General features: G+C 42.6%; 1 protein-coding gene across 1 annotated transcript; it reads left to right on the top strand.

Moving 5' to 3' along the window:
- The first annotated feature begins 4433 nt into the window (after positions 1-4433).
- On the top strand, positions 4434-25905 carry SNX18 (sorting nexin 18). The gene is made up of 2 exons (XM_037374136.1): positions 4434-6223; positions 23466-25905. Exons 1-2 carry the CDS (start codon positions 4648-4650, stop codon positions 23717-23719), a joined length of 1830 nt encoding a protein of 609 aa, XP_037230033.1. The 5' UTR covers positions 4434-4647; the 3' UTR covers positions 23720-25905.
- The last annotated feature ends 78 nt before the right edge of the window (positions 25906-25983 follow it).

The raw sequence follows: 25983 nt of genomic DNA, 5'->3' as shown, positions 1-25983 counted from the left end.
TTCTGCTACCTATTCAGTGTTTTAAGTATGATTTCACAAAACATTTAAAAGCTAATCATATTCGATCTTTTAAAAACTGAAAAAAGAATACTCTTAGAATAACACATTGGTCTCATTCATTGCATTTTCTTTACTGCTTTGCTAGTTCAAAGTCTCCACTTCCTTTTAGTGTGGCAACTTCAGTGTTTAAAATCACTTCGTGCCCTCTAGTGGCAGCCCTGCCAGGTACCCTGAACTGTGACATTCCAGTTACAGATGATGTAGAGATAGAAGAAAAACAGTTTATTCCTCTTTTAAGTGAAATTTGTTATCCGTCTCTGTAGTTTAAAAGAATTAAGATCATTTGTATTTATGATAGGATAGTACCACCACCAAAACAAAATCATCTAAAGGTGTAGTACAAACAACAACAAATAAAAATCAATACTGAGTAAGCATTTGACTGAGTTTGCTCGTAGAAATCATATTGATGAAAATTGGCCTATTTGTAGCCATTTTCTTGCACAAAGCACTACTCCACGTGCCTCCTACTGGGACATTGTTCAATATCCACACTGTTTTTCCAGGGTCTACAAAGGGGTAGCACCATAATGAAAAGGGTAAGTGCCACCAGAACTTCATCTCTTCTCTCATGGAAAATCACTTCGCTTTTCTTACTAAAGCAGCAAAGTCAAAGCAGAGAGGAAAATTAACAAAACAAAGAAGGAAAGATTTGGGGGCCTCAAGGAAAACTTACACAGAGATGAGACACGCTCTTTTGGTTTTGGTTTCAGAGCCTTTACTTGTTCACTTTTCCCTAATTCAAGTTAGCCTAAAATCCTTACCTTTCCCCCAAAATGTTCCCAAATGTTTTATTTTAAGCTTCTGCACCTAAGCAGAAAAATAAATAATGTTGCTTTTGAACACCTCTCTCAGCATATATTCTCAGAGGTCTTGAGATGCCTAACTCCAAACTAAAAAATGAGATATCCCATACACAGACACTGGTAGCCATTTGGCTTTAGTTTGGCTTTGTTTCACTCCCCAAATTACAGATCCCTAGGAATACGTTAAAAAATAGACATTTTCACTGAATTATAGGTTATCAGTTTCAATAGTGTCAGAGTGACATTCACTTTTAAAATCTGATTCCCAGTGAAGATGGTAGAAATTTCGGATCAAGCAAAGCATTCAGATGCATGCTTTGTGCAAATGAAATGCTGTAAGTCAGTATGTGCTATCCTTATTTTGAAATCCTTGCTTCTGCTAGTCAGAACAAGAAACAAAGCTCAGCCAGTCCAGCTTTTCCCTTGACACTGTAGATGGTTACTGATGGCCTAAGAAGTAGCTTCTTCAAAGCCTTTAAAAATCTTTTTTAGGGTGGCTTCTAATTTTGCAGGATGGTTTTCTTGAAAATAATTGTTGAGGTCTTTTAAATGTTAATTTTAACATCCACAACAGAGTGCCTGCACACAGTCGTAATCAGAATAGGCCCACCTGTTGGAGAAAGATGGAAAATGTCATTTACAACCACGTTACTGTTCCAAATTCTCTTTGCAGTTTTGTCCACTAGGAAAATAATATATCACACTTTTCATAATTTTGCCTTATTGATGGCATTACTGCCTGAAAAACCACGACTCAAATTTATGTATTTTTGTTAAGATCTCATGATAAAACTGGAAGATTTTAGGGAATAACTACTTCACTGGTCTGTATTTATTTATTTAAGAAATATTATTCTCATTAGTTTTACAGATCTTACACCTTCAAATTCTCCTGGTAGCAGTTTTTGCAGCTGTTGAACTTGATGCCTTTGCCTGTGTCGGTTTGAGACACAGATACGGAGCTGGTACTTACTAAGATGCCAGATCCAATGCGCCAAGTCGGGCAGGGGGAAGCAGGGCAGCTGCCACATGCGCCCCCGGACCCAAAGGAGTAACATAGGTGCCCAGCTCAACATTGTCCCTTCGTCCTGCCCTAGCTGTGACACCAGCAGCCTGACAGGCGTCAGTACGACCACTTGGAGCAGCAAAAGCCCGTTTCTGGACTGGCTCTGCAGCTGAGCAAGGCAGCGTTTGCCACTCCAGGTTGTTCAGTGAAAGTAAATCTTGAATGTGTGCATTTACACAAATCAAGCAGATCAGCATAATTTCCAGTACTGATCACCTCATGTGAAAAAAAAAAAAAAAAGACTATTTCAGAGGAAGCAGCATTAATAATTAAGGACAGTGAAATTAAGATGAATAGGACTGAAAAGTTTGGAAAAGGAGTTGAATCAGATGCAGTAAAATACACATAAAACAGTAAGTGGTATAGAAAAAAGCAGATTGGGAGACAATTTTCTGTAGTTCAACCTGTGAGTATTCACATGAATGATCAAGACTGCTCAGATCAACCTTAGGAGTGCCTGTGGAAGGAGTACAAAACCCCATCACTCATCTTGATTTGCAGTAGTCAGAATCTGGGCGAAATCTAAGACCAAAGTTAAACCGATTCACATCTGCCTAAAGTTAAACCGATTCACATCTGCCTCCTGTGGGGGCTTTAGCCCTTACTCCAGGCTGTCCACATGGGTAGAGGGCAGCGTGCTGGGCCGTGGGTCAGGTGCCATGGCAATCTGCATGCAGCATAAAAAACCCCGTGTCTGCACCAAAGGCAGACCCTGGCAGCACACCCGCGGCAGAACACTGCAGTTTTCCTTGATAGGAAATCAGCTCTGGCAGTTCCAAGAGCACTGACAGGTGCTGATGCAGGGCTGGAGAAGCTCCTCAAAGCCTGCTGGGAGTGGGGTAGTCATGACTGGGCCAGATCAGGGTGCTTCCACCAGCACCAAGCGAGCTGGCAGGGAAATCCCAAAGCCTTGATACAGAGTCGTATGAAGTCAAGGTCATCAGCTGCGCCATTCTGGGCAGCTGCCAGGTCTCTCTTGGGAGAAAATGGGTGCTCCTCACTTTAGCGCTGTTGTCGGTACTCAGAATTGCTCTCTGTAAGCTTGCTGCTGCAAATTTAGTGCTTCAGTCTGGAGGTGATGGCGCAGGTGATACAACGTGAACACGTTCCACTGGGCTGGGGACCAAGGATCTGGTTGTGTGGTGACTTATTCTGTTCTTTGGGCACTATTGGTATCGGCTAATTAAAAACAGACTTCCAGAGTTAAGCAATAAAGGAATTTGGGACTAAAAACCTAGGCTGGCCTAAGCAAATGTTAAGTACACAAGCCAAGCAACAGAAACAGAAAATCTCCGTGATAGTATGTGCATCAGCATTGGAAACATGAAAGTCAGAAGGAAGAAGTGAATCAAAGCAAAACCCAGGTATGAAGTACTAAAAGCAGCAATGAAAGGAAGCAAGTGGGTCTTGTAGCATTCCAGTGAATCTCCCACAGATGAAGACAAATTATTTGATACAAAGACCTTTGAGAAGCAACACACACTTCGAAGTACATCAGAGAAATGCGCAAGAGCTGTGTATCTGGCAGGATGCTGATGGGTAAGCATGAAGAACTGGGGACCAAACAGGTACATGTCCTCCAGACAACCTCCTAATTGTTCATGAACAGGTAGAACTCTTGAGAGAAACTTGAGAGAAACCTGGAGGGTTCCAAAGAGAGCTCAGAGATGGTTAATCTGATGGTTATCCATGTGATTAGACCACACAGGACCAGGTGCCACAGGAGTTACGAGCAGAAATGACCAGGGCAGGGAAAAAAGCACCAAGATAGGGCTGAGGCTATCCCGCAGAAAACCAGCATCAGCAGCATGGCCGCGTTTTTCAGGAGGGCCAAAATACATATTACCCACAAGCAAAACGCACGCTTTCCTAACGCTAGCCTCACTTCCCATGGTAAGCAACAAGCAGCCGGACGAGGGCCTCCAGAATTAGTGCAACCCCCCCAGCACCTGCCCGGCGCGCTCCCTGCAGATGCCGGGGCGGGATGCCGGGGCGGGATGCCGGGGCGGGATGCCGGGGCGGGATGCCGGGAAGCGATGCCGGCGCGGCGGCGGCAGCGGCCCGTCCCGCCAGCCCCGCGGCAGCCGCGGAGACCGACCCGAGCCCCGGCGGCGCACGCGGGCTGCCGGAGGGGCGCGGGGGCGCGAGGCGCCGCTGCGTGCGCGAGCCGCGGGTTCCCGGCGGCCTTCGGGGAAATCGGCCACCGGGTTCGCAGAGGCTGAAGGCGCAGGTGTCACCGCCCGCAGCACCTCGCGTGAAGCACTCAAGCCGGGGCCGTTCGGCAGCCGCACCGACCCGCGGCAGCCCCGCACCCGCCGCCGCCGGCCGGACGCCAGGGGGCGGGCGGGGAAGGGGCGGGCCGGGCCCATCGATGGGGGCGGCCGCTCTGCGCTCGGCTCCTCCGCCCTGGCTCTCGGCTCTGGATTAGCGAAACTGGCGACGTGGGACGGTCGCCGGCCCGGCCCCCGGCCCGGCCCCCGCGCCCTGCCTCGCCCGCCGGGGTGAAGCAGGGACTCGAGCCGGCCGCGCCGCAGCAGAGCGCAGCCCGGGCAGCCGGCCGCCGCAGTCCCCGCCGCCGGGACGCGGAGGCAGAGGCCGGGCGCGGCGCTCTCCTGCCGCAGCCCCGCCGGCGCGGCGCGGCGAAGGGCGGCGGCACTGCGGCGGCGGGGACCCCCCCCAGGGGCGGTCGGGCTGTGGCTGCGGGGCGGCGGGACCATGGCGCTGCGGGCCCGGGCGCTGTACGATTTCAGGTCGGAGAACCCGGGGGAGATCTCGCTGCGGGAGCACGAAGTGCTGAGCCTCTGCAGCGAGCAGGACATCGAGGGCTGGCTGGAGGGCGTCAACAGCCGCGGCGACCGCGGCCTCTTCCCGGCCTCGTACGTGCAGGTGATCCGCGCCCCCGCCGCCGAGCCGCCGCCGCCCGCCCGCTACGCCAACCTCCCCGCCGGCGGCTTCGAGCCGCTGCCGCCCCCCGCCGCATTCAAGCCGGCGACGCAGCAGCCCCCGCCGGCGGCGGCGCCCGAGCCCTTCCCGCAGCCCCCCGCCGCCGCCGGGTACCCCTTCCCGCCGGCGCCCTACGGCGGCTCCTACCAGCCCAGCCAGGGCAGCGATGACGACTGGGACGACGACTGGGACGACAGCTCCACCGTAGCCGACGAGCCGGGCGCCCTGGGCAGCTCCTACCCCGACTACGAAGCGGCGGGCGGCGGGGCCTCCGGCCGCTACCGCCTGTCCACCCGGTCCGAGCTCTCCCTGGGCTCCCGCAGCGGCAGCGGCCACCCGGCCGGCCACCCGCACCCTCACCCGCCCGGCGGCGGCGGCGCCAAGAGCTCGGCCACCGTGAGCCGCAACCTCAACCGCTTCTCCACTTTCGTCAAGTCCGGCGGGGAGGCCTTCGTGCTGGGCGAGGCGTCGGGCTTCGTGAAGGATGGGGACAAGCTGTGCGTGGTGCTGGGCCCCCAGGGGCCCGAGTGGCAGGAGAACCCCTACCCCTTCCAGTGCTCCATTGAGGACCCCACCAAGCAGACAAAGTTCAAGGGCATGAAGAGCTACATCGCCTACAAGCTGGTGCCCAGCCACACCGGGCAGCAGGTGCACCGCCGCTACAAGCACTTTGACTGGCTCTACGGGCGCCTGGCCGAGAAGTTCCCTGTCATCTCCGTGCCCCACTTGCCAGAGAAGCAGGCCACTGGCCGCTTCGAGGAGGACTTCATCTCCAAACGTCGCAAAGGCCTGGCCTGGTGGATGGACCACATGTGCAGCCACCCCGTGCTGGCTCAGTGCGATGCCTTCCAGCACTTCCTCACCTGTCCCAGCACGGATGAGAAGGCCTGGAAACAAGGCAAGCGCAAGGCTGAGAAAGATGAGATGGTGGGTGCCAACTTCTTCCTGACCATCAGTGTCCCTACAGGCCCTGGGGCCAGCCTGGACTTGCAGGAGGTGGAAAGCCAGGTGGATGGCTTCAAAGCCTTCACAAAGAAGATGGATGAGAGCGCCCTGCAGCTTAATCACACAGCCAACGAGTTTGCCCGCAAACAAGTCACTGGTTTCAAGAAGGAATACCAGAAGGTGGGGCACTCCTTCAAGTGCCTCAGTCAGGCGTTTGAGCTGGACCAGCAGGCCTTTTCGGCTGGCCTCAACCAAGCTATAGCCTTCACTGCAGAAGCCTACGATGCCATCGGGGACCTCTTTGCAGATCAGCCCCGGCAGGACCTAGACCCTGTGATGGATTTGTTAGCGCTGTATCAGGGGCATTTGGCCAACTTTCCAGACATCATCCACGTCCAGAAAGGTAATACACCCTTGCCTGTTTACTGAAACCAAGTTTTATGTATCAGGTGTAGGGAGCAGGGGCTAAATTTGCCCCGTGTCTGGTTTGCTGGCCTTGGGTCAAATCTCTCCATGTTTATTCAGGCAAACTGCTGCGAAAAATACAAAAAACACGTCGGTGACAATTTTCATTTTGTGCCAAAGGTCTAGACATAGCTGGGAACTTTACTGGTCAGAGCTTGCTGCATTTGGCCCTGTATCTGAAAGAAACCACATCTGCCTATACTGCTAATACGTTAAAGGTGAATGGGCTTGTTTGCAAACCCTGGAAATCAAGTGGTATGAAAACATCTATTATTTTCTGATATATGTTAGATATCTTAAATCTCTGATCTAGCAGATAACAAATACAAAGTAATCTGAAGATGCAGTTAGTCACCAGATTGACCACCTTGTCTGAGGTGCGCAACGCTGGTGTGTACATTTTGTGGCGTCAAGGCAGTCAGATGAGATGTTTAAAACTGATGGGATTTCTCATTTCAGCCACACATTGAACGTTCTTTTAAGAATTGAAAGAATAATGATCTGTGTTCTTAGCTGGAGTTGTTCATCTTTTGCCCTTATTATCATAAAAAGGTGTTGTTCACCTGTTACCCTTTCAGCATCTTTCTAGCTGAAACATGATTTTGAGGTTCAGATTGCTGTTTGTATGGTGCTTTGTGATCCGTCAGAGAGAAAGAAACTCCAAAAATTAAGGGACCATCTGCTATGTAACTAGCGATGCTTGTGCAGATAAATAGAATTCTGTAGCACTGCATATGTGTGTATGATTTCATATATCCTTCACTATTGTGAATAGACTAGCCCATCACTCATTCTTGCGGTTATGTTCCTTACCTGTAGTTTTCAACTCAAAGACTGGGGGGATTGTGGGCGTTGGGGCTGTAAAAAAGACCAAGAAAATACCACACATGCTCTGCAAAAATGGGTGTGTCTTAACAGTTAGCCGAGAAAATGCATTAACTTTATTGAAGATTATTTTGGGTATTAGTAAGCAGTGTTCTGCATCCCAAAAGGCAGAGCTTGAATTGTCACCCATGGTGAATCAGGTTTTTGTATCCTTAAGTGACATTTCCAGGGTTTTTTTGCGTCTGGAACAGTATGTTGAGTTTGACAATAAAAGAACTGGAAGAGTTTTCTCAATAGCTCAAAAAGGCAGGCTTCCAGGAGGTGTATGCATTATTGCTGGGAAAATCTGAGGAAACAGAGTTGGTACAAAATGCACAATTTGTTGTTACTTAAGAAATAAGCTTTTCATAAAAATTGCATGCATTAAAGTCAGATTTCCGTTCTGCTGTCAGATCTTGAAAATTGTGAGTGGAAACTTAAACAATCTTCATATTATTTTGAAGAGAAAAGGGAAGTGTGCAGTCTAACCTTTGAGGAGTTGTTCTGCTAGCTGCTGTGGCATTGTGTTCTGATGACAACTTTCAATTATTTTAGACTTGGAGAGAAGGGTAGCCTTGGCAATGCCTCATGTTTGGGGGCATTTTAAAGTGAGTTGTCAACTAATAATAGGATTATCTGTAAGCTTCTGGAAAAAATTAATGGGAAATATTTTTTATTATGTAGAAAAAGTCAGCAGATTATATATACTGTTTAAAGAATGCATCCTGAGGCTTTAAAGCTATATAGAGTTCTTCACGGCCGTATTTTTGGAGATGAGACTTTGAAGAGACAATTGGGGATAATAAGATATGTGCTTGACTCAACCCAGTTGCACTTACTGGTTGGGTTTACGTTGCTGAACAAGGGAAAGTTGGTCTAAATGAGCTTCCACTAGAGAAGTGCATGGGCATGACTTACGTAGAGTTGATTTTGTGCCAGAGCTCAGTCCTGGAGCTTGTTGGAGGAACATGCAGCCGGCCTGCATGCAGGTGTTCGTGCTCCAGCCCCTGTGGGCTGACACTGCCTTCAGCACAGTATTGCCTCTGGTACATACTTGCCATCAGAAAATGGCATGTGCTTGGAGGTTGATCTCTTGCGTGTCCATGTTCATGATAGGAATAGGGTTGGGACTGGGTTATGCGTTTGTTGTCGAACCCATAACAAAACAGGAAAACTGGAGGAAAGCTGAGAGGAAGATGTTTTCTACACTCGGTACATCGCTGTTTTATTACTCTTAAGAGTTACTTGTATCAAGGTATTACTTTTCAGTTCCCAACTGTAAACTTCAGATGAAAATATGAACTGTTTGAGGCTCTTACCTTGTAAGAGCCTTCTTTTAAATTTACTCTCTGCGATGGTTGGCAGTTTTGAGAATTGTTATTGTCTGTATAGACTAAACAAGTATCTGTTGGTGATAATAGGTCATCTGAAAAATAGAGTTGGTGTGTTTTATTTTCTAGTGTACAACTTATTTGTGCAGTAGAATGACCCCAACGTGCCCATAGAAGTGGTAGAAACAGCAGCCTGATTGATACATTGCTTACATGGCTGTACCTTTAAAAAGATGAAGTCTGAAGTTACAAGTAGTTCTCCTTTGCTTTCTACGTAGTGCAAATATATTGTCCACTTGGGATAAAAACCAAGGCCTTTTCTAGACTCCATTTCTGTATTCCCCTAGACCTTAGAAAAACCAAAAAATAAAGGCAGCTGTGCCCAAAAGGTGCCCATGTTTGTGGGGTAGAATGTTCAACTGCATTGTCCTGCTGCGGTTTTGCTCTGCTGCAGACCGGTAGGTGAACAGCTGCTGAATGTGATTTGGAAGTGTGTTTTGTGGTAGCGACTGAGAAGTCTGCATGTCTGGGTTTTTTTAATCATTTCTGCAACTTCTGCAAAAAGGACTCTGTAAGTCAGAGACAACAATTTCCCTCCATTTGGGCTTTGTCTTTCTTCCTAGAATTATGAACCAAAGCCATGTAAGACCCGCTGTGTGCCTGTTAGCAGGAAGATGTGTTAACTGTTGTGATTTTAATTGCTCTGGGGTCCAGGTGTTTCAGCCTCCTCTGCTGAAGACATCATACATGGCCTGGAATGTACAGAAAGGGATTATCATTTTGGTCGCTTGTGTAAAGCAGGTGAAGCAATGGACTATGGAAATATTTCCAAACTGTTTATTATCTTACTAATATTTTACATATTTCATGAAATGGTAATAATGTCAGTGGGAGATTTTAAAAGATTCCTTTCCCTCAGCTTCCTTTGTCTTGAGCACCCAGTGTTTAAGGAATTTTCTGTGAGGGAAGGAAGAGTTAAAGTTCCTGCTCCAGAAGAGGCAGAGGGAGAATTTGAACTTTTCTGCCCCACATGCCAGTTGAGGAGTAACTTGTCGGTGCTTTGTGAGAGACCTTACCCAGTTTTGTGCATGCTCCAGTTCAGGTCTGAAGATTCATTGGATTGAGCCCTACAGCGAAGAATGTGCTAAGCTGGAAGACCCACGTTTCCATCTGGAAGTGCTTGGTTTGTGAGTCACACTGAGGCTGGCACAGAGCGTATCAGCCCCAAGGCATACATCTCTTACAAATAACTTGTTTTATAGGTTTTATTTGGAAAACTAAGCAGTTAGGGGGCAACTGGTACCTGTAAGGCTAGATGATGGCAGAATGGTGTCCTAAGCATCTAAGCACCCAAATACTTCTATGAACCTAGTGCTTTTGAAATGCTTACATGAAAGTATTCCTGTGCATACCTGAGTTTTTTGGAGTGGAAGATCCAAGTATGTTAGACAGATATACTTAGTTTTCTTTTAGCCTCTGGCAAAGCCTTTGTAGATGAAGAACATGAAGTTTAGTAGGCTCAAAAACTAAGCTGCACTTCCGTAATTTTGCACAACTGGAGTATTTTTCAAGAAAGACTAGATTCAGTTGCTTTAATTTTGAGAAGAAGGGCAAGCTCCAAACTTCATTTGTAATGAATAATATCTTCCTTTCTGTGTTTTTAAGGTCTGTTTGTGGAAATTCCCTAGGCGTTCTTGGCAAAAGCATCCCTAAATATTAATCGCGGGAGCTTCACTCAACTGTAGAGCTCTCAACTGTGATCTTCCCTCTTCAGTAGTCTTCAACATAAATGCTCACTGCAGGTCCATGCAGGTTCAGAAAATTTATGAACATGTGAGAATTTGAGATAGTGTGTGTTAGTACTCTAGCTCAAGCTCATGTTTGTCTGCCTATCTTGTCTTCATATTTGCTTAGTGAGAGTAGAGAAGTTACATGTTTTCTTTCTTTGAAGTTTTGTTTGAGGAATTAATATAATTGGCCACATGTGATTCCTGAAAGTGGAAGAAATGCTAACTTGCTGTTTCATCTCTGCTTTCCAGATTTCCCCTTTCTCTTAACATTATGATGTCAGTGCTAGACAAACTTTTGGTTAAGATTTTTGCAAAACAGATTTGAGAAAGTGGTTTAAATGTTTTCTAAGGTGTAGGCAGCAATTCCATTTCCTCTGCATGCCAAGGTTTAAGAGAATTATTTAAACAGACAGCTGAATGGCTTTTTTGCTTCTTGATCACTGTGAACAAAGTAAAATAAGGTAAATGATCTTATTTACTGAAGCAACCTTAATTCTGAACAGTGGCTTTAAAGAATGTGCTGGGTGTGTTTTTAGAATATCTTATAAAAATTATAGGCAAAAATAAGATGCCACTTAGAAATGCATTTAAAAACCCCAAACAGCATTAAAACCTGGAACACCATAACATTTTCAGCAATATTTTTTTTGCAGGGGGAAGGAGGGGTATGTGTATTCACAAATAAATCAGACATCAAAATTCGCACCCAAAATTTTATATCACAGTGTAAAAGGAGTGCTTTTCTCTCGTACTTTCTTTCTAACCTCTTAAATTTGTTGTGCAGACATGTCTTTTCCATCCTTGTTTGTCCTTTTTTTCATCTTCACCCACTCCACTCCCATCCCTCTTTGCACTGACGTTCAACTCAGGTAGCCACTGGCTAAAAGCTAGGCACTTAATCCTCGTGAAATGACCCTTACAACAGTAAAAAGAGGTGGATACCTACTTTTCATCTGTTTAAGGACTTAGAAGAGAAAGGATGGATTGACCCATGATGACTTTGTATTTTTTGCCCTGTCAGCCTCCCCACTGCTGTTACAGCGATGATACAGCATTGTCTGCTTGCTGCTGAGTCACCCAGTATTGCCTCCCAGTATCTGAAGGTAACCTGAAGGAAACTGAGACTTTTAGATGGTTAAAATGTGAAAGAATCTTCACATTTAGAAATTGTATAGGACGATAGCATCTTTGGTGTTTGTGAAATCAGAAGACAACAATGAACAATATTAAAATTGAGCGGTAGCCTTACTTAAAGAAGGTTAAACAGGAAGAGGGCGAAAAAAAGGACTTCTATTCCCTGTCTAAAAGATGCATAAGTCTCTTTAAAGTATGATCATTATTTTTTTCTTTTCTGCTCCCTCCGCAATCTCTTCTTACGTTAGCTTTATAAGGGAGCAAGATTCATGCAGTCGTGATGTCTTTCTCTTTCCTGTTACCTTTTGAAACCTGCTAGCCTGATACGATACACGTTTGATGACAAACATTTTGCAGCTGATAAAACTCAGTGAGTTGTTGGGGTGTTTTTTTTCAAAAACAGCTGGTAGCAGAGGAAGAGTGTAACTGTTCCTTCCTGGGGAGGGACTGCACGTGTTACTGCACACCAGAAGGTCTGTCCAGACTGCCCACTTAGTCCCAACAGGCTGGAGAAGTTTTGATCAGAGATCAGAGCTGTAGGTTTGGCTGCAGGCAGTGCATTATCACCTCTTGTGCTCTTAAGGGTGCTTGCTCACCACAGGCAGCAAGGCCCTGTCTGTTGGGAAAAACTTGTGGGCAGCAAGAGGGGGTAGACACTGAGGAGTTAAAAACCATATTGTAGAAAGAGGAAGTAATTTTATTTCAAAGACTATGTAATACCTTTACAGCTTGAAGCTTAGGAAGAATCCAGCTAGTGAATGGTTCTCTTGCAGCTGAGAGCTCCAGGTCTTGCTAAAAGGACTTCCATCCAAACAGGGAAGACAAGAATTGGTAGACTGAAAGTGGAAAGCGGCTCTCAGAGTTCTTGCAAGTCTATGTAACCACATTATCAAAACCAAACAAGCTGGCCAATTTTTTTTTATTTTGCAGGTCACTTTTTAAACAAGGACATGTTTCAGCATTTCCAGGTCTTTCCATGACTTCATTGTTAAGACTTTGTTTGAACAGTTAAAATGCCAAGTTAATGTGGGCAGACTGTATAAACTCATCCAGCTGGTACCTTATTTCTTTTAAATTGCCTTGTACAAATAGCACAGAATTTTAAAATTCTAAGTAAAAAATGAAATCATATTTGGCTTAGCACCCAAAACATGTCTTATCAGTCTTATAGACTAGAGCAAACAAATGGCAAACACTTCTACACGATCTTATTTATATCTTTCACGAAGGCTGTGAGGTTTTAAATAAAACAAAGGAAAAAACAATTTAGTGAAAAGTGTGTAAATTTTGGAGTGTAATCATGTGAGATCAGTATTAGAATATGCATTTAAACAGTCTATTCAGTTCTTGTCAGTGACTTCAAGTTGTTACTGTAGCAGAGCAGCAAGAAGCGGGATGGTTTCAGCCTTTCTTTTAGGTAGGTGCACATCACAGGTGAACAACTCCTGTAACTGTAATGAACTAAACTACCTTTTTATGCCTACATGCAGTTCTTTCGTAACTGAAAAGCAGATCATGCTATGACTAGGAGTTTACATTGCTTTTTTGCCCCATGGTGAAAAACAACTTGTTATTCTAGTTTTTTCAGGCTTACAAATTTCAGTCTTTATATGCATGATTAGCTCTGCTGGCTGAAAATTTACTGAGGAAATACCCATTTTACCAAGTACCATGATAATGACGCTACATTTTCAATCTGCTTTAAGTTTTATGTAAGCCCAAACTCAAAGCAGTAGATCGCTTCATCCTAAAAAGGCAGGCAATTCTCTTCTGCTTTATAAAACAATATTATCTGTATATTATAATATGTACTATAGTAATATAGTAAGTTAATCAAGTTACAGATTTACAGTTTTAAATTAATTAACATAACAATATATAATGTATAGCTCTTGTTCACATGTTCTGTCTTGTATTATATAATATATTTTAATTGGTTACATTATTGATGGTTTACCTTGCATATTCTGCTTGCAAAAAGGAGTCTACTTTGTTTTGTCCTTACAGAGATACTACAGCATTCAGATCTCTAAGAGAGAGCATTTAATGGAGTGATATCTGCATTTCATTTGGATCTCAACTCTTTTCATATGAATTTATGTTGAACTGTCTATGCATGTTGTATTTGCTCATCTTAGGACAGCAGCTGAGCTTAGCAGATGGTGATGGACAAACACCATAAATTGTGCTCACTCTTTGCTTCCCTTTAGCCTTTACAGAGAACAACATCCAAAAGCAGGTTCTTCATTGCACCCCAATAAAGAAAGGATGTAAGCGTTGGTGGAACCTGCATTTATACTTGCTTCTCTTGATAATGGTATATTGATACGCAGTGTTACTTGTCTTCTGCTGCCCACCCACATCCCATGAATCCTGCAACAATTTTGAAGAAGTTACCATTTGATGTAATGATACTTACATCCATTTTGGCCCTGACTGATATTAATCTTCTATAGATAGAGAGGATACATTTCTGTTCCTATGCAGTTAACCAGTTTCACTGAAAATTAATTTATATCACGCATGCAAAGCATCATTTTTGATTTAGATTGTTGTCTTGAAGTCAGCATTATGAACAGTGTATTAACAAAAGCTGTTAAGTCTGTAGCATCATTCTAATAGAAAACTGCTTGTTCTTCTTAACATCCTAATTGGGAGAATTAGTGTTCAGTAGTGATGACAACCAAACTGTGATAGACCAACTTAAACTCTGGAAAAACAGATTTGTCTTAAAAGCATCTTCAATGCCCCATTTAGGTGTAAGCTAGTAAGAAGCACTTAAAATCACTGAGAGGTTTCCTCTTGGTACTTCCGCAGTTTGCAATTGCTTAAATTTTAATGCATTCACCCTGGAAAACATGACTGGCTTTCTAACAGGCAAATGTGCCGTGTTTCTAGTGATCAGTCTAGTTTGTTTCACTCCTTTCTGTGCTCCCAGTCTGCAGCGTCAGCTGAAGCCATAGAAAAGTAAAACTCTGTAAATGGTACATGTGAGTACCGAAAAATACAGACTGCCTTAGAATTGGGCAAAACTAGCCTTACCTAATGTTTGCCTCTCAGGCTGTGGTGCAAAATGCTATGTTTGTGATAATGGACAGCAATATACACAATTTAGCTGGATTTTAAGACCAAGTTATTCCTGACTGGCCTCCTTTCAGACATTGCTGTAGGTACCTGTAGTCAGAACTCCTCATGAACGCAGTTTAAACTTCAGTGGCTGAAATGGGGTCATATGTTTGCTTAAAACACAGTTTGTGTACAATACATCTGAAGATGCATTAGTTTTAAAGTCACTGCATTCAAGATTTGAATGGAAAATTCCATCCGATTTTGCAGTTTTTACATGCAGTTACTTAGCAGTATGGGCTTTTTTGTTTTGATAATGGTGTTGTGTGATGCAGTAGGTGCAATAAATGATAATTCTGTTCTGTTTCTTTCGTTCATTTTTGCTGTCTTGCTCTCACCTCCTGTTACCAGCTGCGTCAAGGGCAAACTATGGCTTGTTTCTTGCATAGCAGTGTGGAAGTAGCATGACACAAGAAAACATTAATGCTGGAGGTGCTGCACACCAAAGCTTGTAGTTCCTTGGAGGGACTCTGGAAAGGAAGTGCACATTGCCAATATGATAATTTAAATAGCTGTCAGTAGCATGAGCATTTGAGAGCCTCTGAACCTGCAGAGGTATTAAAAGTCCTAAATAAATTGGCTATGTATGCTTTTCCTACATTTGTGTACACCAGCTGGTGCATGTATACACAGTGAGTCCAATCAGGTCTTAAATATCTCATTTAAATTTTTTAAAAAAGATTAGTTAGACATATATAGTATCCATTACTCCGGTAGTTCTTTAAAATTGAGTGACATTTGACACTGCATTCTAACACTGTTAATCGGTTTTATATTAAATAAATCAACATACATGTTAAAACCACCAGATGAGGTTAGAACTAATTAAGTTTCTGAAATCTCTAATAAAGACTGTTTTATTTGTGCATGATATTTGGATTGTGTAGATTAGAAGGTGATTCCATCTTGAACTGAAGAATATATCTGGGTGACAGCTTTCGGTGAGCTTTGCAACAGGGTAACTGGAAGAAAAAAATCTGTCTGATGTTAATAATCCTGCAGTCAATGTTAACCTAGATGTTAGCACAGTACTGTAATTTATGAGCCTAGATTTGTAGGATGGCATAATTTTATTGGGGGGGGGGGTCGAGCAGTGGACAACAAAGTAATAAAAAACAAACTTCACTTTCTAAACTATCTTTAGACTGCAGATTCTGAAAGCATTAAAGCCATTTTCACGCATCTATGAAAAAAAACCCCTGTAATACTAAAGTAATTACAATTTGATATGTTTTTTATATATTTCTAACTTTCACTATGGAAAGGAGAGCATTGCTAAAATAGTTTTGCACTCTTAAGGAGAAGAATATCATCTTTGAATTAGAAAGACTGGTTTTGAAAACTGTTGTATTGGCACTTTCAGAAAGAACAAGTGATTTCATCATTTTGCCTTTGATGTCAAGATCACTTGCTTTTAATGTTTAAATCTGTAAAACCAGATGTTAAAGTAGCAAATCATTCCTACATTAATTACTGTAATGGTACTTTTCCCCTCTGACATTTCTTTTTCTACAGTTCAGTCTTTACTGGAGTGGTCCTTTGGTTTTAATTTCAAGCAGATTCCTGTTATGCTGTTTTCCATTCTAAATCTTGGCCAGAAAATGTAAAGAATTTGCAGAATCTTAATGTAGGCTTCTTTTGTTAATCTGTGCTCAGAGCATTCGTAAGCAAATAATCTGTCAATGCAGTAAAACCTCTATTCTGCTGCACACAATTTCGTTGTTTCAGTTTAAATTGAAAGGGGGAAGTTTGGGGGCTTTTTTTGGAGTAGGATTTCATGTTATGTGTAATCTTGTGTGGTGCTTCGGCAACTTCCCTTGTGTTGGAGCTAATGATTGTGTAGCCCTGGGCTGAGCTGGATCACATAACTACGCCATTGATAAAACTAAGGCACCATCTCCGTCCCCTCCAGGCCAAATGCAGTTTTTTATTGGATTAGTCATTTGAGTTGTCCTGTAACAACATCTTTGCTAGATCTGCTGTAAGTGGGACAGCCATGTAGACAGGCTTGTTCTGGCAGCAGTCTGCTGGATTAGAGATGATGCTGTTTCCTCCACAGTTGTTTCTGTCAGAAGGAGGATAAATCAAAACTGTGCTACATGTAGATGAGCTACCTAGGGTTTGCCTTTTCAAATCTTTAAGCAAAGAGATGTAGTTAAATAAACTCACTGTTAGGTAAGGAAAAAGAAAACATTTCCGGTTGCATTTTCTGCTTTTGTGTCCTTTGATGAAAGCTACATAATGAATGTATCATTTTTTCCTTTCCTTTTAGAGATGGTGTCTCATACTTAGAACCGTGTCCTGTAATAAAAGTAACGCAAAGGGAGTTAGACTAGTTCAAAGCTCTCCCTTCAATAGCATGTTTTGAAAGACACATCACACCTCCTGTTAGACCATTTAATATGACAGGCATACAAATGGTGTGGAAATGTACGTTGGTTTACTTACTAGAAAGTAATGCACCATATTTTATTTTGTAGCTTTCTGATAGTAGAAATAAGAAAAACTGTTTGTTGCACAGATCATTTCATTTGCACAAACTTGTGAGGTACAACTGCTGAGAAATTTTCTTTGTCAAACTTGGCTGTTTCAAAGATCACCGTGTTTCTGACCCTAGTTGTCCTTTCCTGTGAGGGAAGCGTCTCTCATAGGAGCCTTTGGACTTCGATGTGAGGTTTTGCTGTTGCACTGAAGCCTGTTGGCTGGGGACTTGTCAAATGTGATGTTCAAGAATATGGTGCTCTTTGGTTTTGCCACAGTTACCACTGATAACAAGGCCAGAACAATCACCCTCCTCTGTTTTTTCCCATTCTGCCGTTTTTATGGCTGCTGTCCTTTTCAGTATCATTTTATGAATAGAGTCTACAGACAGAATCTAAGTGCAGGTTTGTGGTTGGAGGAGTTGGTGGCCAGGTGCTTCATTTCTGTCCCTCTGAGCAGTTACTGCTTCTCACCTGCAGCACAACCAGCAACGCCAGCAGCGTGCTGGCCAGTGCTCATCTCCCTCCTGGTAGTGCTGGAGCCAGCTGGGGAAAGGCAAAGAGCGGCAAAGGCACTTGAGGAGCAGCATATACTGTTGGGCTGGCACCTACTTCACTGCTTCAGTCTCCCACCCTGCCCCAGCTCCATTAGAAATGTACTTCAGAAGATAACAAACTTGTAAGACATCAGGGCAACCACAGGACCACCTTTTTTTCCCCCCACCATGTCGTCTTTTGTTCCCTTTGCAGTTTTACAATAATTCTTTAACTCAAAGTGCAGAGTAACATGAACATGAATATTTGCTGGGTAACTGACATATATGTAAACTGTTATTTCACTATTAGTGAAAGAAATCTGTTTGCTCTGTTATAGCATAATTAATCACTGAAGTGAAAGAAGTATTTTAAGAACTGCAATGATAAGGTCATTACAATTAGAGGGTCTGAAACATTAACTTGTTGGCTACTACAAGCTGGGTGAGTTTGTAAATTCAGTATTTTGGAGTGAGATGCTGACGACATTGATATATTGGTGACTTAATGATGATACGTGTTCCTGGGAGTGACTGTGAATCGCGGACCTCCCTGACTCCAACAGATACTTACTGCTGCTCAAGTGCTATGCTCTGGCAGTGTTGATCTGATACTTACTTGAATTTTGTCCCATATGCAGAATTACTGTATGCAGTTAAACCATTGCTGCTACAGCAATGATTTTTCAGAAACTGTATCAGTAATTACTGCTCATGTTTTTTAAGAATCGAGCAAGCCCAGCTGTGAAACAGATGTCCACTGTAGTAAGCACCATACAAATGCAGAGCAAAAAATGGCTCCTGCCCTGAAGAATTCCCTTTCTCTTGGCTTGTCGTTATTTGGATGAGCTTCAGAGACAGCTGACGTTTCACTCCTGACTCCTGTATGCGGCAGTCAAAAGCTGATGTTCAGGTATTTTGAGAAGAGTTGGAAACGGAGCAGCAGGAGGATGGTACACCCTTAGCATTTACTGCTCTTCTTTGTCTTCTGATTGCCCATGCTGGCAGGGGCCGGGCAGACCTGGCTTCAAATGAGACAAAGGAGTTGAATGAAGAGCAGTCCTGATTGCAGCGTTCGTGAGCTGAGCCCCACAGCTTTTGCCTTCTGCCACATTGCAGGGTGCAGCTTGTCTGTTTCATGTACAGTAAGTGTGAAGAACCAGTGTAGGGCTGGCTGCTGGTAGGCTGATCATACCATGCAGCTGTAGAGCTTGGAGACACATACGCACCAGCATGGGTTTACATGTATACACACATACTTACAGTGTGGAGGGAGAGTGGGTACAATTTCAAGTACAGTTTCAAAACCCACTCTTAGTTCACTCTTCAAACAATCTCAAAGCACTTTTTAGTGTAATAAAAGTGCCGGTGATGTGAAAACACATTGTTTGACCCAAACTTGAGTGCTCCCAGGTTCAGAAATTCTTTTATTTCATTTTCCGCAATGTATATGACTCTCTCTGCCTTGTTGCAACCACGTTTGCATGGGCAGCTTACTGGCTCAATACACTTCTTTTTTTCCTGATAACTGCTCATCACCCATTTTAAGTTGCTGTTTGTATTGTGCGCTTTACAGCTTGGAAGTGTTTATTTCTAGCAGGAATTTTACCGTGTTCCTGTCTTCTTGGCTGCTAGCACATTACTTTAAATGTCCTCTGTTAAACATGTGTATTGTGTTGTCTAATCTTACGCTTGAAAACAAGTGCTGAAACCTGTGAGTTTCCCTTAAGCCCTTAGCAGCGTTCAGTGAGCACCACTGTCTGTTTAACATCAGGCTTCAGGGAATGAAAAACAGCATTCGCATCTGCTTTTCCCCACCTTTAAGAACAGAAATAGATGTAGCACACCTTTTTGCAGCATCTTTGACCCAGGCCCCCTTGCTATTTGAAAGCTAGTCCTGATCATTGGGACTCGATCTCCTGACAGAAGGTCTTTTCATTGGACCAGAAGCTTTAAATGCATGGGCAAGACTTTACAGAATCTGTAGAGCCAGAGATAAAGAAACCCAAGAATTTATTTTTAGGTATTTTATCCTGCTGGAAGCAGTGCATTGGTGGATATTTATCCCAGACGTATTCAGCCGGAGGTCTCCTTGAGCTAATATGTATTAGGAGGTGGCTCCTTCTGTTTCTTTTCCCTAAAATATGTGTTAGCCTTTTCTAGGGCTGCCATAATTCTGCTTCTGGTTTTTAAACATATCTTGCTTTTTTGGGTTGTCCAAAGCAATGCTAGACATTCACATAATTAAATTCAGAAACCAGAAGATGTTTCTGCAGGTGTACTTAGACTGCAGGGGGTTTGCTCAGCCTCAACAGCCTGTGATGGCAGCAGCAGGAGAGGGACGTGCTGGATTAGGTGCTGAGGGCAATGGACAGATCAGTGAGGATGGAGGTGCAGGAGTTCATGGTGTAGCCAGGGGTGAAGCAGGCTAAGAGCTGTGGGTGGGAGGCATTAGAGGTTACCATGGGACCTGTCCCCTACTTGGGCATTTCTGAGAAAGGCCCTTGTTTGCAAGCAGGGATGCACACAAGGGGCTGCTTTTTGCTCCCCAAATCCCTCACACTGTCCCCCTCCCGCCTTTCACCATTAGAAGCCTGCCTGGATTGTTGCACCCTTGACATCAATGAATCTCTGCTTCACCTCAGAGTTTTGCTCATGTGAGTTAAAATAAAAGGGCTTTAGTCTATGGAGAAGTGTTTGGAGAAAATTTGGGAATAAATGTAGTATGTTACTGTTAGCAAAGCTGGCTTGCAAAGCCATGCAAACTAAGACTTTTCTAAGATTTACTAAACTAAGTCTTGCCAACTTCAGTAGATGCTGAAAAAAAATAAAATTACATTTTAGAACAAATAATCACTTGTGTCTTAAAATAAAGCACATGGGAGTTTTTTCTGTGTGTTTGGGGAAAGTTCTTTTGATTGTCCTAAAGTAAGCTAAAATTTTCCCTTTATTAAGTTATTTTAAGATTAATTGTTTTACTAATAATTCAACACTTATTCAAAGGCACTTCAAAAAGACAAGCTGGTTTGTACTTAAGCATGTGTATAAGCTTTTGTCATGTATTGCTGATGTCATGTTGTAATCTGTCTAGGTTTCAAAGGAAATCCCACTGTAGGACCAGTGTGAATATATATGCATTAAGAGAGCAGTGTTAATGGTTGCAGGTTTTCCCCTTGGATTCCTTTCACTAATTATAAATCTTCCTTTCTTTTTTTAATGGCAAAAAATGCATAATCCGTAGTATGTCTAGTCTGGAGGGCTTTAGTGTTTGGTAGTACATGTTTTTTATTGATATGAAATAATTTGAAGATTATACTTGCTCCAGAACTTAGTTATGCTTTCAGCTGCTGATGCTGTACATGTCAGGGTTTTTTTTTTTCCAGTTTGGACATTCTAGAAATAACATCTAAAGCTGTTTCCCACATCACAACTGAAGAGTTGTCATGTTTATTTAACCATCTCCATCTGGCTTCCAGTAAGTCCCAAATTTCAGTTTTTCACAGCCGTGCATGGATTCCTGCCATGCCCACAGAATGCAGAGAAAAATTTTGCTAAGCCTCGTTTTGTTTGTTGAAAGAAGCATCCTTTTTTCAGAAGAAGGGTTTAAATATTTTTCAGATCGTTCCCTGCATTGCAGATCCCTCACTCCTTATTTCCCACACACACTTTCCCCACCCTTAGAGGGTAAAATACAGATTTTCTGGCGTGGTCCCACTGCTGGCACCACTGCATGTGGAAAACTTTTTTTTTGTGGTGTTTTTTTGGGCCAGGGTGGAGATGATGAGGTCAATCAGCTGAAGCAACCCAGTGCCAAGCTTTTAGCCACCGTGCCAGCATGCAGCAGGGGCCAGGAAAGTCTGGAGCGCTGCCACCACCTCACAGTCCCTGGGGAGAGCTGCTGCCCTTGGCCTTCAGACAGCTCTTTGGCATACCAGATTCGAGTGTGGCCTCTGCCACTCACATACCAGCATCCTTGGCCATGCAGCCAGCAGTCTGTGCTTGCCTTGTTAATAACCTCCCTGCCACAGTTCAAAAAAGAAAAGGAAGATCGTCCATATGGTCTTTCTGCAAGTATGTCACACCAGAGGGGAATTTCTTACTCTCACAACTAAGAGCTCGTACCGGGACTGCAGACAGGAGATGCCATGTACAGTACAGCTTAAATGCAAATTAAGCAGAAAAATATGACTTTTAAGAGTAGAGGAGTACTGATAGCAGAGAGAATATTTTCAAAGTGTTTGCAATCAAAAACACCACCTCAACAGTTAACGAGTTGGTTCTAAAAATGAAAATGGAGAAAAGTCATGTATACTTCTCTTTTAGAAATTCCAGATTTTATTTATAATGCAAGACACAACCCCCGTTTAATTTCAGAAATGCAACACACTATTTTTCCCCAAGTCTGCCATATCATCTGATGTATGAACTTGCTTCTGTCTGGTGAGGGACTGTAGATGGGCAGGGGGGCAAGGGATGAGCCGCAGCAGGCAGGGGAATGTGAGAAGCACTTGAAAGAAATGTGGTGAGCCATGGCCGTGCTCCCCAGTTGCCTCCCAGCCAGCTGTGTGTGCAGCAAACCTAGACGCATCTGTGCACAAGGTCATGCTCCAGGTCTGAACTGCTGAGATGGTCTGGGTGCTGGAGGGAGACACATTCAAAATGCCTTGTTAAACAGGCACGGGAGGGAACAGTCAGAAGATGGTATTACTGCTGATGAGCTGCGTTTTCACTGTTTATGACATCTGGATTCAGGCTGACGGGAAGACAAACCCACTCCCCCAGCAGATAGTGGAGGTTGTCCCCCTGGAATACATAGGCAAAGAGGTTTCTCTGTTAGCTTGCTGGCTAGTTTTGCTGTAGAGGGTACGGAAAAGAATTTCTTCAAGGCAGCGTAAAAGGAGTCCTGTCAGTGAGCTGCAGTCGTGTAGTGCAAGAAGTGTAATCTGAAAGGAAAGGGAGTTAAGGCATTGCGAAGCTGAAGGAAGAAGTAACATAAGTGTGATCATAAAGAATGTAAAAAATGGCCTAGCATCTTGTGAGACTATAAAAGCTGTATTGATCTGATTGGTTTGTTGGGGTTTTTTTGTTTTTTTTTTAAAATTATTTTTATTATATTTAAGGCAAAGTAATTGCTACATGGGAAATCGAGTCCAAGAAAATGAATGCCTTAAGACATACCTTGGTACTCTGTCATATGAGTCTGCTTTGGGTAGTCTGTTTAGGTGATACTTGGGGTTTGTAGGTTGTGTGTACTTCAGTAGTTATTTGGAGAAGGAGGACTGTCAATTCTTTTGGTCTGTTTTTATTTTAGCTCTTGCAGGGCTTTATTAGGTCTACCTGGATGTCTGTGACTTTGAAATAAAGTTTTAGATTCTTGTACTCAATAATTAATTTTGGGGTATCTGTGGCATAAAAGCAGAATGGTGTATTGGCAAGATTTTCTGTATTCAGATTTACTTTTTGATGTTTCACAAAGACTGGGAAAAGTGATGCTTCACAAAATCCAGTTTCTTATTGAGGTTATTTTTCTGGTGTTTGTGTAGGCTTAAATTGATCTGACTAGTTTTCTAGTGCTTTCATTTTTTCCACTACTGGTATATTTATCAGCTGTTCTCTGAAGGATGCCATCTGATTTTGTTAAGATTGTGAAGTAGACACGTTTTACTAACTTTCGCAAGCTAGAGCCTTAAAAAAAGTGTGTTTTTTTAAAGAAAAAGATTCACTATTCTGTTATTTTTTTATATGAAAAAAGCTTTTATTTTGTTTCTTATTATTCATACATCTATATATATGCACACATATAAATATCTTTGGAATGAGCCTTATACAAATCCTTAACGTTATTAAATCACTTGTTAAACTACAGTAGTCAAGTCTACATTGTGCTCACAGTTCAACTATGTTGTTTTGTTCTTTACACAGGAGCCCTTACCAAAGTAAAGGAGAGTAAGCGGCATGTGGAAGAGGGCAAGATGGAGCTCCAAAAAGCTGAGGGCATTCAAGAACGCTGTAACATTATTTCTTTTGCAACCCTAGCGGAAATTAATCATTTCCACAAAATCCGTGTGAGGGACTTTAAATCACAGATGCAGCATTTCTTGCAACAGCAAATACTCTTTTTTCAAAAAGTGACACAAAAGCTAGAAGAAGCTCTTCACAAGTATGACAGTGTTTAATCTCTGGACTTTGATTTGTGGACTGCCCTACGCATGAACATGACCCAGGCAGCAGAGCAAACATTGCTGCTGCTGAAGAACTGTTGCCAGTGGTAGATGGTGGTACAAGGATGGTTGTGTGTTCACCTGGAATCCTGTTTTAATCTCCAGTTATGTACAAAGGAAACAGTTATAGGGCTATGTAGTAGAAACAGTACGACACATTGTAACTAAGTTATACTGTGTATGCCTACACTACCATTGTAACTTTTTTGAAATAATGATTATACTATTTGCCTTACTGCTTTTTGAAATACGGTATTTTAGTGCATACTTTGTAGACCTCAAAACCCTTTGGGTCTTTAAGGAAGCTGGCTAGATAAAAGCCTGCTTCAGATGCCTTTTTACTTTCCTAGATTTGGATTTCCTAAATTCAATTGATTCTCTGTTTACAGACTCCTACTAGAGCAGCTATATGATTCTGTGCCTTTAGACTCTATTTTTCCTTTTCTAGTAAGTCACATTTTTATGATTGAATGAATGAAGGGTTGATGCCTATGTAGAAACTGATTATGAAACCTCACATTGACTGGAAAAAAATCAGCTGCCATCCAGTTTGCACAGCAAGTACTGTCTTACAACAAATGTTGGCTCAAGAAGAACTTAAATCTATTCACACTTTCTCTGCAAATGGAGACTACTTGTTACATGTACTACGATGTTAAGCACATATACAAAAATACACCACTTAATTCCCTTTCCAAAATGAATAATACAGTGAGGAGTTGTTTGTTGTTTGCTTTTTTTTTAGTATACAGCTTTACTGTGCGTGAAAATTTGAAGAGCTAGCCTAATAAAATTATGTTTATCAAGGGGATATGAATGCAAGCTATGTAGCTGGAACATTTTTTTTAAGTTTTAAATGATCTGCTCATTGTTCAGTTGCTGATTCAGTTTTAACTTCAGACTTGCATCTGCACTGCCAGTTGTCTGAGTTGAAACTCCACTGTGATTCATTAGTTTACTAAGTTACAAATTTTCAGGGATGTTCAGTAATACAAATGATCTGAAATAAGTCATGGCTGAACTGACTTGGAAAACAGGTGGCATTTTTATGTTTGTAACGCTCAATAATTAACAATTGTCTTAATTTTTGTATAAATATTTTTGACAAGCAGGGTGCATTTATATATATGTAAACACTATCTTTTAAAGAGTTTCCTGGCTTATTTTCCTTGATTTAAGTCTATGTTTCTTACCTATTGGTTTCCTTCTTATAGGTCAGTATGAAAGAGGGTTTCTTTTATCCTATCTTTTTTCTCCTAAACAAAAATGACAAAACCTTCCAAGGAAGCAAAATGTTTACTTTTTTGTTTTAATTAAATTAATCAAAGATAGCTTAAACAAATGAAAGCCTGGAAAAGGAAGTTAAGCGCAACAGTTACATTTAAGTACAAATCATTCCTCACCTGTGCAGCAGAGAAGTGCAGTTCTGTTTGCTCGATTATGTGAGTTTCTGTAGCTTAACCCCACACATCTGTTTTAGAGGAATAAAAGCAGGAATGTAGTTTTGATTTTAAGATTCATCCCCAAATGCTTGGAGATTGCTATTTTGCGCAAGTTGTGTTTGGCAGTGCTTCTAGTACATACTCAAAGAAGTAAAATACAGAATAATGAAGAGGAAAGAAACAGTGTTTGTAAAAGAAATGATAATCAATGAGGAAAGGCTCCGTTTCCAGGCTATTAAAGGAGTGCTGCAAACAACAAAGTTGACCATAAAGTAAGGACCACATTCATAGGGCTGACGAGCTCTGTATCTTTCTCATGGTGTCTTGTTCTACATTCAAAACTCACCACTTTCCCTAATGGCTCTTTGCAGCAGTACTGCAGCTTCCCTTATGTCATTTCATTGTGTGAGATAGTGATGAGCTAGGTTTGAGCTGAGTTCCATGGCTTATGTTTGCTTAGGCCTGATACTGTTTTATTAAATGTCTTTGCAGTAATTAGGTCAGACCACAATCAAACTAATTTTGTGTGGAGGTATTGAGACCTGTTCAGAAATCGATCTTAGTCTGGTTGAAGTATTCTAGGGGTTAGTATTAATGACATGTATGTGTCCAGGAGGAAATTAAGCTGTGATATGTATACATACAACATTACCAGACAGGTACAGTTTTCTCAAATAAACTGTCATGGCCTTCACCACACCTTCTCATTTGTGAATTTTTGGGGTGGTGGGAGAGTGGGGGTGCTAAATTGGTTAAACTTGATGTACCAAAAAAGCT

This window comes from Falco rusticolus, chromosome Z, assembly GCF_015220075.1.
Source record: "Falco rusticolus isolate bFalRus1 chromosome Z, bFalRus1.pri, whole genome shotgun sequence".
Classification (NCBI taxonomy): domain Eukaryota; kingdom Metazoa; phylum Chordata; class Aves; order Falconiformes; family Falconidae; genus Falco; species Falco rusticolus.
This window is presented reverse-complemented; position numbering and strand designations above follow the sequence as displayed.

Bases quoted from the DNA above. Each gene is read 5' to 3' on its own strand.
- SNX18 (XM_037374136.1), top strand. From the start codon at position 4,648: ATGGCGCTGCGGGCCCGGGCGCTGTACGATTTCAGGTCGGAGAACCCG. The intron at 6,224-23,465 runs GTAATACACCCT...TTCTTTACACAG, and splicing joins CATCATCCACGTCCAGAAAG to GAGCCCTTACCAAAGTAAAG.